Raw genomic sequence first — 14,664 nt, forward strand, 5'->3', positions numbered from 1 at the left:
AGTTAAGAAAATACTTAAGATATTTTATGAGTAGTGGCCCTATATATGATACTCACAGAACTCTTATGTTGCCGTTTTAATTTTCCATGTATGTTTCATTATTTTTAATGAACTTTTTGTCGTAGTAACTTTAAAAAGTCCCTTAAAGTATATATAAAGTTATATTAAGAGAGGACACTGCATACCATTCCTGTAAAAGCTTTATTTACACAACTAAGGAATAACACCAGTTTCCGATTGCTACTCCGGCCATGTTTTAAATAAAAGTCTTTTTTTGTATACAGTCCTACTGAATACAGAAGCTTGTATTGACATTAAACCATTTCTTTTACCTAAATGTTTACACTGCAAACAAAAGTGATATGGCAAACTATTTAAAAATCAACGAGATGCATGATTTACGAAGATACAATTTCGAGTGCTCGGTCTTTGATTTAGATATGAAAAGAAATAGGTTTCAACCGAACCCCCACAAGACAAAGTACATTACCAGGGCACAGGACATGTTTTTACTAATAAATCTGCATATTGCACAAGGAAGACCGCTTCGTTCACTTCGCCCTTTTTAATAATTTAATTTAGTATTTTACATAGCATGTTCTAACAACTACTTATATTTTAGTCTTGTGCATAGAAATAATATAGAGGATAATTGTTTGTTTCAGTGTAAGATCGTATTATATTTCACCGAGTGAGCACCAAAAATTGGAGTTAAAAGTAATTTAATTACACTTTCTAGAAAAACGCACCAATTTGTACGCACACGTAATGTCATTTCGGAAATGTAGTCGTTGAAATTGTGCTCCAGCCCTGTGCGCGCTGACGTTTGATTTGGAACTGAGAGTGGGCTAAAATTTCAAAACAATGAAAATATAAAACTGATATTTTTTACTGTTTGAAACATTGAAATATCACTTTTATTTCACTTATTTTTCTCTATTAAAACAGGGAAGTTTCTGACAAATATATTTCATCGGTTTCATACCTTTATCATTTAAATTAAATTTTGTAACAGTCGTTAACCAAATATTTTGGTAAATTTCACAAATAGGGCGTGCGTCATTTATAACTAATGTCATGACGCGCACTAATTTATAATCATATTTGGTGTTAAACAGTTCCAAAGAACATCGCTTTTTATCTATTTAAATCAATTGTTAATTTGCCTTTTGAAAATGTGATAAAACGATCAAACATTAAACTAATTTACATTGACGAGTTGTTCCGCCTGAATCATCTTCCATCGGGAATGGAAGAATGGTGTGTGTTTTCCTAACACATGATGGGAAACACTTATTCGGTATGCAATTACTAGCAATTGCAGTTCGGTCATGCCACATGCTTATGGTCGCGTACGTTCGGGCATGCCAGATGCTTATGGTCTCGTAAGTTCGGTCATGCCAGATGCTTATGGTTTCGTAAGTTCGGGCATGCCAGATGCTTATGGTCGCGTAAGTTCGGGCATGCCAGATGCTTATGGGCTCGTAAGTTCGGGCATGCCAGATGCTTATGGTCTCGTAAGTTCGGGCATGCCAGATGATTATAGTCTCGTAAGTTCGGACATGCCAGATTTTTATAGTCCTTTAGTCGTGAACATTTCAGATGCTTATGGTCTCGTTAGTTTGGCCATGCCAGATGCTTATGGTGCTTTAGTCGTGTAAATGTCAGATGCTTATGGTCTCGTTAGTTTGGCCATGCCAGATGCTTATGGTGCTTTAGTCGTGTACATGTCAGATGCTTAATGGGACGTATCAGCTGCTTATGGACTCTAAGTTAGGACATGCCAGATGCTAATGGTCTCTAAGTTTGGGCATGTCAGATGCTTATGGTCTCTAAGTAAGGACATGTCAAATGCTATGGTCTCTAAGTTTGGGCATGCCAGATGCTTTTGGTCTCTAGGTTAGGACATGCCAGATGCTTTTAGTCTGTAAGTTTGGGCATGCCAGATGCCTATGGTCTCTAAGTTACGACATGTCACATGCTTATTGGACATGCCAGATGTTTATGGTCTTTAAGTTTAGGTACAAGTCAGATGCTTATGGACGTTCAGTCTGGGACATGTCAGATTCTTACGGAAGTTCAGTCTGGGTCATGTCAGATGTTTACGGGCGTTCAGTCTGGGACATATCCGATGCTTATCGACTTTCTGTCTGGGACATGTCATATATTTACGGGCGTTCAGTTTGGGACATGTCAGATGTTTATCGACTTCCAGTCTGAGACATGTCAGATGTTTATGGTCGTTCAGTCGGGGACATGTCAGATGCGTATGGACTTTCAGTCGGGGACATGTCAGATGCTTATGGGCGTTCAGTCGGGGATATGCAAGATTATTATAACCGATCAGTCTGGGCCATGTTAAATGCTTATCGACATTCAGTCTGAGACATGTCAGATGCTTATGAGCGTTTTGTCTGGAACATGCCAGATGCTTATGAGCGTTTAGTCTGGAACATGTCAGATACTTATGGGCGTTCGGTCTGGGACATGTCAGATGCTTATGGTCGTTCAGTCTGGGACATGTCAGATGCTTATGGACTTTCAGTCTGGAACATGTCAGATGCTTATGGGCGTTCAGTCTGGGACATGTCAGATGCTTATGAGCGTTTAGTCTGGAACATGTCAGATATTTACGGGCGTTCAGTCGGGGACATTCCAGATGCTTACGGGCGTTTAGTCGGGGACATGTCAGATATTTATGGGCGTTCAGTCTAGGACATCTTAGATGTGTATGGGCGTTCAGTCTGTGACATGTCCGATGTTTATTGGCGTTCACTCTGTGACATGTCAGATATTTATTGGCGTTCAGTCTAGGACATGTCAGATGTGTATGGGAGCTCGGTCTGTGACACGTCCGATGTTTATGGGAGTTCGGTCTGGGACATGACGTTTATGGGAGTTCGGTCTGGGACATGTCATATGTTTATGGGCGTTCGGTCTGGGACATGTCAGATGTTTATGGGCGTTCGATCTGGGACATGTCAGACATTTATGGGAGTTCGGTCTGGGACATGTCAGATATTTATGGGCGTTCGGTCTGGGACATGTCAGATATTTATGGGCGTTCGGTCTGGGTCATGTCAGATATTTATGGGAGTTCGGTCTGGGACATGTCAGATATTTATGGAAGTTCGGTCTGGGACATGTCAGACATTTATGGAGGTTCGGTCTGGGACATGTCAGACATTTATGGGGGTTCGGTCTGGGACATGTCAGATGGTTATGGGCGTTCGGTCTGGGACATATCAGGCGTTTATGGGAGTTCGGTCGGGGAATGTCAAACGTTTATGGGCGTTCAGTCGGGGACATGTCAGACTTTTATGGGCGTTCATTCTGGGACATGGCGTTTATGGGAGTTCGGTCTGGGACATGTCAGATATTTATGGGAGTTTAGTCTGGGACATGTCAGACATTTATGGGAGTTCGGTCTGGGACATGTCAGACGTTTATGGGAGTTCGGTCTGGGACATGCCAGACGCTTATGGGCGTTCAGTCATGGACATGTCTGATATTTATGGGTGTTCAGTCTGCGACATGTTATATGCTTATGTTCTCTCAGTCGGTCAATTGTGAGATGTCATTGATCTTTCAGTCGGGAACATGCAAGATGCGGTTGACACTTTGTTTGGGCAGGTGTTTTATTCTTATGGGTCTTCATTCGTTTGGTGTTTATCGTTTAACAGTATTGATATGCTAATGGTATTTCGCGCATTTTGGTACATTGAAAAAAAAATCAGGTATTTCAGTCTAGATTATTATAGGGCAAATTAACTTTAATATTCTTTAGAAAATATTGGTTGGACTTGGTATGAGACTTTCTTTTACGCCCAACATTATGGGACTTTTACCTATTATTTACATTTTAATGTAATCACACAATAAATTCTAACTGGGGTGCAAATGCACCAGTCCTTTTCAAAATAGATTCCGGCTCATACAAAATGAGCCCTTTACAATTTTATTGGCTCTTAGTATTTTTGTCGCATAAATAAACTCTGGACGTTACAGCGCAAATATAAAATATATTGTCAATTTTTATTCGATGACGCACATGTTACAAAACACTAAAATCAGGTGATTCATTTTACATGCAAAAATGAATAAGCGGTAGGGAAGGTTTAAATCACTTTAAGATCAAACTACAACAAACTCATTTGTAGCGTAAACATGAATAAAATGTCGCAATGCGGTAAAGTACCGGTGTGCGCGAAGCAGACGACAATTTACGCGCGGAGGACACATTTAAACTCTGGCTAATGGTTGAAGATGGTAAGACTTTTCATTTCTTTACCTTTTTCGTATATCTTATTCATTATTTATTTACTTCTACATGATTTTCAACTGTAAATCATGCATTTTGATTTATTAAATTTATTCATAAAATATGTTTTGTTGTAGAAGTAATTAGTGTTATTAATGTTCAGAATTAACACAATACTGTATTGTATTAAAACCGACAATTAATGTTGAAATGTGCATGGTGAAATGGCGGTTGATAAATACTATATTTAGATAATGTTGTAATGTTCTGTCGGAGTGAATATATTCTTTGTTAATATCAAGTAAGTTTATAATACTCGTGGGAGTCGTGGCAGTTCACAACTTGTAGTTTATGCTGGTCTTAAAGCACCAATTATTCTAAATTGAATATATGTACATGTCCGGAACTATGATCCTGAATTGATTAAATACCAGTCATCACTATTGTTTATAGTAATACATGGTTACATGTATAACGTAAACTGCTATGCGGACTGACATTGACTTAAGCCTTGATATTATATACAACTAAACCACATTGTCCCATGCTACACTTTACATACAAGTTTTTATGTATGTAATTAATGAGTAGGAAGTTAGGAGTGTAATTAAAGCTGCATTCTCATAGATTGACAGTTTTGACAACTTTTTCATTAATTGTCTCAGAATCAGCTGATTTTGGCACCAATGCTTTCAATGCAGTCACATTAGATAACTCACAATATAACCAATAGTGGTTCATGGGGGGGGGGGGCACCCACCCCTCCCACCCCCTTTAATCGTCCAAGTTTACTTTTTATGTTAATATCGGAGAAAAAAAGGTAATAACATACGCTCAAAGTTCATCATCTCGGACTAGATATTGTTAAAATTTTCTTTGGGGAGACCTCCCATCCCCACCCACCCTCTCACCATTTAAAACCAAATATATTCTGGTTCTGAGGGAGGGGCGAAAGTCAAAAGGTAACGCCCCCAAAGTTACCTCTAACGTCAAATCCTGGTCCGCCCCGGATCGGAAAACTGCCGAAAATTTCATTTTTTCTAAATCGTTATTAACGTTTTTAGCCATAAAACAACAAATTTTGAGCGTAAATATGAAATATCAGCAGTCCTACATCACCGATTTACGCAAAGTGGGGCTCAATCCAAAACAAAAAATAAGAGTTGTCAAAACGGACAATCTGTGAGAGTGCAGCTATAAAATGAAGTTAACCTCAATGTAGAGCGTACTGTGTTCAACAGTCATCGTAGTATAGAGTAGTATAGAATTTCAAGATTTGGCTTTTAAAACCATCCGACCCATTATAGTTGAGAATCTGAATAAAACCTAACAAGCCATGCTCGAACGCACTCGATCTTTCATTTAAGTTTCGTTGGTGTTCTAGTTTCCGCTGTTATTACCCAACATGGTTATTCATACATGTATGTACATGACCTTTTGGTTTTCTGTAACTGATGTGATCGGAACAGTCACGTTACTTAGTTTCCTGTCGCGACTGATAATAATCATAAAATGTTTCCGAAGATACAGATTTATATTTCTGCTAACTTCTGTTGACATTTAAAGCCTTAATTCAACAAACTGATAATTATATGACAAACCATTAAAAGTATATAATTTTTGTCCAAATCCTTCAGTTTTCGAGATAGTGTTTAATTTTTGGTTTATACTTTGATTTCCATTAGGTGATGTTTCTATTCTCCCCTTTTCAGACTGACCAACTAACTGAAGAACAGATCGCAGGTAATAATTTCTATTTCCTGTTTTCCCCTTCCCTGCCTTTCCTTTCCTATATTTCCTTTCCTTCTTTTCCTATCTTTTCTTTCCTTTTTTCCATTTCGTAATCTACCATTTTTACCTATTTTTCTTTTTCCTATATTTCATTTTTCCTATTTATCATTTCCTTCTTTTTCTTTCCTAATTTCCTTCTTTCCTAATATCTTTTTTTTTTAATTTTACAAATTTTTCCTAATTTTCCTTTCCTAATTTTCCTGTTTTCCCCTTTCTTGCCTTTCCTTTCCTTTCCTTTTTTCCTTTCGTAATCTTTCTTTTTGCCCTTTTTTACCTATTTTTCCTTTTTCCTCTTTTACCTTTCCTTCTTTTCCTTTCTTTCCTTTTATTTCCTCTTTTCTTTCCTTTTTTCATTTCCTTCTAATCCTTTCCTTCTCTTCCTTCCCTTCTTTTCCTTTCCTATTTTTCATTTTCTCCAATTTTCTTTTTTTTTCTTTCCGTTCCTTTTTTCCTTTCCTGCTTTTCTATTCCTATTTTCCTTTGTATCATTTCATTTCTTTTCAATAATGCAATGGAGCAAACCTAGCAGCCATGCAGACGCGTTATCTGGTCTTGTAAAAATGAACGTCACAAGGAAAAACGTCAAAACCCAATTTTGTGACGCATTGCAACAGGATCTAGTTTCCTTGTTCTGGTTTCAAGAATGTTTAAATACTAGCAGTAACAAGTTATTTCCGTCAGACCGATGCATTAGTAAAGATAGCCCCGGGGCTCCGACACTGTACTAAACTACCATCATTCTAGCATAATGAATATCTAAATACCTGTATAATATTTTTTCTAATTTATTTTTCACATAGAGTATGTATCAGTACACAGTTGTAAATTGTCAACCTGTTTAAAGAACATGGTAATAGCCCTTTGCTTAAACACTTACAGTGTACATACTCTTAACATGCTCATGAGAGTGAAAGTGACTAGTGGTAAATCAGAAATACTAGTATTCACTCTTGCACATGTGCGGAATGTGGATGTCTACATTTTTGTTAAAGTGGTTCAGTTTTCAGTCTCATCATATTCACGCACACTACTGTCGTCCAGTCATAGTTTAACACCAGTTTTAACGCTCTGATGAAACAGAAACCATCAACTATCTTTTCTTTACATGTTCACCATACTGTGAAATCAGTAATATCTATGAGCATAAATATATAGATTGCCCTGTTCTTCTCCATAGAATTCAAGGAGGCGTTCAGCCTGTTTGACAAGGATGGAGATGGAACCATCACCACCAAGGAGCTGGGAACCGTCATGAGGTCCCTGGGCCAGAACCCGACCGAGGCCGAGCTTCAGGACATGATCAACGAGGTGGACGCTGACGGTAAGTCACGCTGTGCTATTGCGTGTATATGTCCGGCTGGTGTGGTGGTGGTGGTAGTAAAGTTAACTTCGTTAACTTGCATAAAATTGGTATCATTGTATAACGCATTGGATCTTACTTACTGGTGTATCGCTAACGTCACATGTATCTCTCGCAGATTTTGCGGGGTGTGTGGGTTCCCTTCGAAATTTACCGGGTCGGTCTACCACGTAAATATCACTAAATTTAAAATAAAAAAAGCATATGTATATGTTATTAATGGTTTAAGCCACAAAACATTAATTTTCGAACGGAAATATGAAAATCTACGATCTGATTTTTTGTCAGCAATCTTATATCATTGGTTTGCAGATATTTACGCAAAAAGTTGCTCTTTTCAAGACATTTTTTTTTTGTAAAAATTGTATGTCTGTGAGAGTGCAGCTTTAAAGCACTTTCTTTGATGACCTCAACAGTATTACATTTTCAGTAAATCAGTTACGTTAATCCAGGCTTACATAGACAATCTTATGAAGGTTTAATTTTGTTGTGTATACACATGAATCCTTCAAATATTCACCAGTTGTTGATTTACTCACAAGAGACATGTTAATGTACTCAATCAAGATCAGGTAAAATAATCGCCCGCCTCTTCTATGATTCAGGAAATGGAACGATCGACTTCCCCGAGTTCCTGCAGATGATGGCGCGGAAGATGAAGGAGGGTGACAGCGACGAGGAGATACGGGAGGCATTCAAGGTCTTTGACAAGGACGGGAATGGCTACATCTCGGCCGCCGAGCTCCGCCATGTAATGACGAACCTAGGAGAGAAACTCACGGATGAGGAGGTGGACGAGATGATAAGAGAGGCTGATGTGGACGGGGACGGGCAGGTGAATTATGATGGTAGGTATCTTGTGGATGGACCGTACTCACGTTAGGGGTTGTAAGTGGGTTGGGTGCATATGGACGGGGACGGGCAGGTCACTTATGAAGGTATGTGTCTTGTGGATTGACCGTACTCACGTTAGGGGTTGTAAGTGGGTCGGGTGCATTTGGACGGGGACGGGCAGGTCAATTATGAAGGTATGTGTCTTGTGGATGGACCGTACTCACGTTAGGGGTTGTAAGTGGGTTGGGTGCATATGGACGGATCGGCAGACTTTGCATGTGTCATTTAAGTCAATTAAAACGGTAGGTACGTTATTTTTGTGGATGACAGGGAGGCGGGTATTGACAGTGACTAACAAGTCGATTAAAACGGTAGATATTCAAAAAACAAGGCCGCAGGGGCATTTCTTCTGCCGGGCGTGGAATATACTCGAATACTCGCTGGGTCTTGTGTTGGTTTGTTCTTGTTTGAATATACTCAACAAAACTTTTTAAATCCCGAAGCTACAAAAAGGAACTATTGTAAACAAATATATTTATATATTTAGCATGTGAAAGCAATCCGATTTGATATAACTCAATATCATTAATTGTTTTCTTTTACTTTTTCAGAGTTTGTCAAGATGATGACGTCAAAATAATTTCATCTCACTCATTTCCACATTTCTACTGACTCTGTGTAAATCATACATCGGATCGATTCAGAAGCCAAACAGCTATGCGAAAAAGAAGGAATCATCCAGGGCTTATCAGCAGCAGTTGGAATCATTTTAAGGTTGCAGCACTGTGCACTTGTTTTCGTACACATATAAGATATTGCTAAAGGGAGAGTATTTGACTTTGTAACAAGCAGTTTAGTTCTTAGACTATAGATTATATTCTCTTTTTGTTTTTCCATCATTTTAAGATAGTAATGTAATTATGAATTGGATGAGGTAACAGTGTTTGTGAAGGCTGATGTAAGTTTACCCGACTTCATTTAAGGTTGTCATTCGCTCACATTAACTGACTCTCTGCTGTAACGCAGCGCATACAATGCAAGCAGGGAACCAAAAACGCTTACGTTAGACCAAAAAAAAATGTTTCCACGAACATCTCCAAAAAATAGTGAAGGTAGGCATACTTTTTTCGATTTTCTTTTTTTTTCGAGAACCGGGATTCTGTACCAAACCGACGTATAGCAGGGTGTATCACTATTTTATGAATTTTTAAATATAAAATGGTCAGATTTTAATATGTTCACTCAAATAATGCACTTTTTTTTAGAAAATAATGAAAAAAATCCACACTACAGCAAAAACGTGTAGGGAACAGAGGAAAAATAGGGTCGCTGTGGTTAGTTGATAGATTTTTTACCACTTATCCACCACAAACAACCTTAAATTCAGCCTCAACTGAACTCCGGCAAATTCTAACAAACGGATTAACCTGTTACTTTATATCCTGCATTATAAAAGAAAATACAACATTTATTTCATGCCAAGTTTATGGCGTCATTTTCATTTTGTAAATATAACCGTTGGTAATAAATTTGTTACGAAAAATGGACCGTTTTTGTCTTCATACAGTGGTCCGGTGTTCAGAACTTGGTTATAGTTAACAACGTTGTTTACATCATCGTTGTAAACTTTCAACGCTTACTGCCCTGGAAAATTAATGGATAAGCTTATGATTTGCAAGTTGTCTTGTACGCTTTTAGGCAACTGTGTTTAATTTGAAAATATAAAAACATCAAATAGTTCACGTTTAAAAGTTAACAATGATTTCGTAAAGCATATTGTTAGCGTTAACAAAGTGCTGATAAGCTGCCCAATATTATCCTTAGGGTTAACCCTAACCCTAACCCTAACCCTTTCCTTAGGGTTAACCCTAACCCTATTTCCAAAGATTAACACACATACTGTTTGGAATCAAACTGACACCAGGACGTGTGACATTCCCTCAAAATCGAAATGTATATTACGTAATATGCTTGCAAGGGGGGCTGGGGTTATTCCCCCAAACGGAAAGTTTTAACAATTTCTTGTCCAAAATGTTGCAATTGGAGCGTATTTAATTTATTTTTGTTTCTCCGATATTGACATCAAATGTAAACTTGGACGATTTTAGGGGGACGGGGTGGGGGTGTGCGCACGGGTGCTAAACATTCTTAATTTGCAACAAACGAATTTTAGAGTAAAACGTAGGTGGTCGTATCAGTCAGGTATGTTCAACCCAAATCTTGTATAGTCCTGGGTCAATCGGAACACATCGGCCATTTTTTATCAAAAACCGACCGGAATACCTCGACCATTTTTCATCGAAAACAATCTCGTATGTATGGCGATACGTAAGTGAAAGTAGTTCGTTAAAACCACTACTACTAATTAAGTGTAGTGTTTTAACGTGTAATTTGTCATACTGAGTTCTAACTGATTCCCTGAGTGAAGTGTATTGTTGTATAAATAATTAAGATTCCTAATAGTAATTAAAATCCTTAGGCTTTACTGCTTAATTGAAATAACTACGGGTCAACTTGCAGTTCAGTCAATTGTACGTAGTACTAACATTGTAAATCGTCCATATACATCCGAGTTTGTTTTCGATAGACATTGGCCGAGGTGCTCCGATGTGCACGTATATTAGTTACCTCTATCATTATAAAATGAACATTATTGAAGATATTGTTTAAAGCTGATGCTGTAGGCATTGCTCCGAGAGCATCGGGTGATAAATGAGTGATGACATAATTATATCACTATACTGTGGATGTATTTGTACAGCCGCCACACAGCACTTCTTGCCAGCTGTCGTAAAAGGGAAAACATAACATAGAGATTGATTTTTAATAAAGTCCCATCAATACAGCATATAAACACTGCCAATAAAACTGTGAGTTATAGGAGACTATAGTTACAACTAGGGATGCAAACGAATGGCAAAAGTGATATTCGAATATTCGGTAATTCTTTCGATCGAATATTCGAATATTCGAACACCAAAATGAACCTTTAAGAATTGTAGTAAACTATTATTATTCACTGAAGTAATAGAGGGGGCCCTGTTACCCTTCCTGGTCGTATTCGGTACACGCGACGGACCCTTATTGTTCCAAAAATTAGCCTCTGAATTTCCCATTTACAAAATATATCCCAAGAAAAAGCAATATATCTTTAACAAAAAAAAACAAACCTCTGCGTTCATTTTTGTAAAAAATGCAAAATAAGATCAGGGAATTGCGTTTGTCCCGGTTAAATGACGATATGCGCCAACGTGGGACTTGCAGCCTCGTTCTGGGATTGATGTTTACGAAAAATATTTATAGAAAACGAAACCATGTCTAAACGTCGCTTTTGTCTTAGGTATTGTACACAATACAGGACATATATCCTTAAACGTTAAACCATACACTTTCAGCTAATTTTTGTACGCAAGAGCGTTATATTGAAAACATGGAAACAGTAACTAGCACATGTCCTTCGTATCATCAAGGCGATTTGAGCAATATCGCCAAGCTTGATTAGCAGTGAAGACAAAACATTGGTATAAAGGCCGATCTCTTAAACCCTTAATTGGCATGGTCATTTAAATGTACCCAAAATAATTGGAATGTGTTTTATGTCACTTGTCTAACAGCCAGTAAATGCAAAATTACGGGGACTGTTTATAGTTCCCGGCGATATATCCGATATGACGCGTGTATAGTGTCATCAAGTTCACACCTATGGCATTAGGGGTCGTTGTAAAAACAAGACAGACGAAGATGACAGTTGTAGGCAAAAAGTGTATTAATTTATTATTTCAACAAAATCATCGAATATTCGAATACCTATTTTGACATTCGAATACCAAACGTTCGATCGAATATTCGAATATTCGTTTGCATCCCTAGTTACAACACAATACTTTTACAACCCAAAACCGATGCTAATCTTGATATTTAAATAATTAAAAACAAGGAAATTAGATTGCCCAACGTTTTAAAACAGCATATCATTTAGCAATAATACTATGACAACTTTAGGAACAAGACCAGTTGTCAAAACTCAAATATAAACCCTGTGTAAAGTTACATGTACAAGGTAAGCGCCAAAATGAAACTTAACCAGAGACACATGCGCACAAACAGATGACACAATCTTCGAACATTGCTTTACCGTTTAATTAATGATGGCATTACCGCTCCGGAACTTGCAACCTTACACTTCCTGGTGATGTTTAAAATGCGACACAGGCGCTTTTCATCAGATCGACAGACCACTTTAGAAAGAATTATAACTGCGTTGTATCCTTTGATCGAGTGGTCCTATAATTTAAAGTAATCAGTCAGCTTTTTCAATGACCAAAATAAAAAAAAATCCGACAACGAATGCGCATACTACATTAAAATGCAATGTATTAGGTCTGTATGCACTGTAGCATTAAAGAGGTACTCTGGGAATATTTGAAGAAATGTTCGAAGAACATTTTACCAGCATGAAGCATCATACTTAATCAAACTGAACGTGGTATCAACGAAGAATCCTGGACGTATTTAAAAGGACCCTCATCACTCTTTTAGACCAGTACATTTCACAGCCAAGGAATGGAAACCATGGATAGACAAAACAGTCAAGTGGAAGCGATTTCCTCAAGAATACAATGAAACCAGTGTTTCCCTAGGTTTTAATTAAGGGCCGTCGGGCTGAACGGGGTGGGCAAGAGAGGGGTGCATCCTTCATTTTTATAATAAAACAATAGGAGAACCCTTATAAACCCTGGTTCAGAGGTACAATGCTTAGGCCCACACAGCACAAAACGAGAAACACAAAGCGTACAAACACCGCTAAAACACAAACATGCATAAGAAAAGCTTTTCCAATAAATGATTGGATAAAACCCAAGGCCCAAATTCAAAAAGCACAAAAACGCTAAAAGTACGTACATGTGCTGTGTTTTATAGAACAAAGAGATAGTGAACAGAGTAATGAATGGTCTTATATTATGTAACTACATGTAACTCCGTGAAGATCAAAAACATGTAAAATTTTAGGCCGCCCAGGTTAAAGAAACTAGAAAAATGCTTTCTGACGCGTGAGACAAGGCAAACGTATGAATATGTCATTAGTCATTACTGACGAGGGTACCCGAGACATATCAACTCTTCAAGGAGTATGGTGTCCTTACTAACAAGACTGAGGATGATGTTCCTGCCGCCATCAAGAAACTTGCTGGTCGTAAAAGAGAACAATACGGTCGCAAGAGTCACACTCCATAACATGAGACAGGACCATGTTGAGCCTATGCGCAGCTTTGAAGCTCGATTACGTGGCCAGGTGGGAATCTACAAGTATATTATTAAGTGCAATGGTTGTGATGCTGACACATGTGAACTATACAAACTGTCTTGCGTGACGTGCTCACTTGCGGCCTCTGTGACCCAGAAATACAGTTGGACCTGCTTGGCGACAAAGAATATGGCCTAAGAGGTAGTGTTTCGTTTTGTAGAACCTTAGGAGGCTGGTAAGCGATCAACTTCTCGTTTAATTGATTCACACACTGTGTCAGCTATCAACAGTTCATATAAGACTTCTTAACATTTAAGCATCAAAAACAAACAGGAAGTGTGCTCCTAGTGTGACAAACGGGGTCATGGCAAAGCTGCACCATACGAATGTGTGCTCTGCTGATGGTCACAAGAACAGTGGATGTAATCGAGAACAACATCATATGGAGCTAATGTGTTGAAGCAAAGAAAATTCTAAACGTTCAGAAAATACCTCCATGTCTACTGGTGACTGTGAAGGCACAGTGTTCCACTCCCTGTGTAATGTAAATCTGGGCGGCCTCAACCATTTCAGCTCCTGGTTGCATCTGAATATACCGTCTTACCTACAAGTACCTATATGGAGAGCATTGGCAATGGTGAAACATTATGTACATTAACCCCTTGTATACTTTTCACACTTCTAATGCAGGACGTGCTAGCAAATATATATCCTTAGATCATCACAAGTACAACGAATTGAGTGACAAATGGTTGAGAAAAAAAGCCCTCAAAACCCCAGCCGTTTGTGAACGCCAAGTTACAAGCCTTGCCTTCAGATTATAAAGCGCTTGGATTTTAACTTTCTTGTGCAATACCAGCTATCACCATGGTGGCTATGACAGATACGGGTTGACAAAGTTGCCTAGCTGGCATAAATGTTCAACATCACCTTGGCTTGGGTCAGTCTTAATTTGTACCAGTCACCATGAATATGCACACAACTAAAAATGAAGGGATCAATATCATCGGTGCTATCATTCTTCGCAACATATACAGGCAAGTAAGGTGAGATGACAAAGACAAGGCAAATGATGTAGGTCACGGATTCTACTGACAAATTTGGCCTTAGCAGAGAGGCTTGCAGTGACCTAGGAATCATTCCTAATTGGTTCCCTGACTAGCATAACAAGTG

At 38.3% G+C, this 14,664-nt stretch overlaps 1 protein-coding gene across 1 annotated transcript; it reads left to right on the forward strand.

Moving 5' to 3' along the window:
• Window positions 1-4,153: 4,153 nt before the first annotated feature.
• Window positions 4,154-9,793, forward strand: LOC128207608 (calmodulin-A-like). The gene is made up of 5 exons (XM_052910646.1): window positions 4,154-4,269; window positions 5,974-6,004; window positions 7,230-7,373; window positions 8,018-8,260; window positions 8,858-9,793. The coding sequence occupies exons 1-5, from the start codon at window positions 4,267-4,269 to the stop codon at window positions 8,884-8,886; spliced, it is 450 nt and encodes a 149-aa protein (XP_052766606.1). The 5' UTR covers window positions 4,154-4,266; the 3' UTR covers window positions 8,887-9,793.
• The last annotated feature ends 4,871 nt before the right edge of the window (window positions 9,794-14,664 follow it).

This window comes from Mya arenaria, chromosome 11 (assembly GCF_026914265.1).
Source record: "Mya arenaria isolate MELC-2E11 chromosome 11, ASM2691426v1".
Lineage (NCBI taxonomy): Eukaryota > Metazoa > Mollusca > Bivalvia > Myida > Myidae > Mya > Mya arenaria.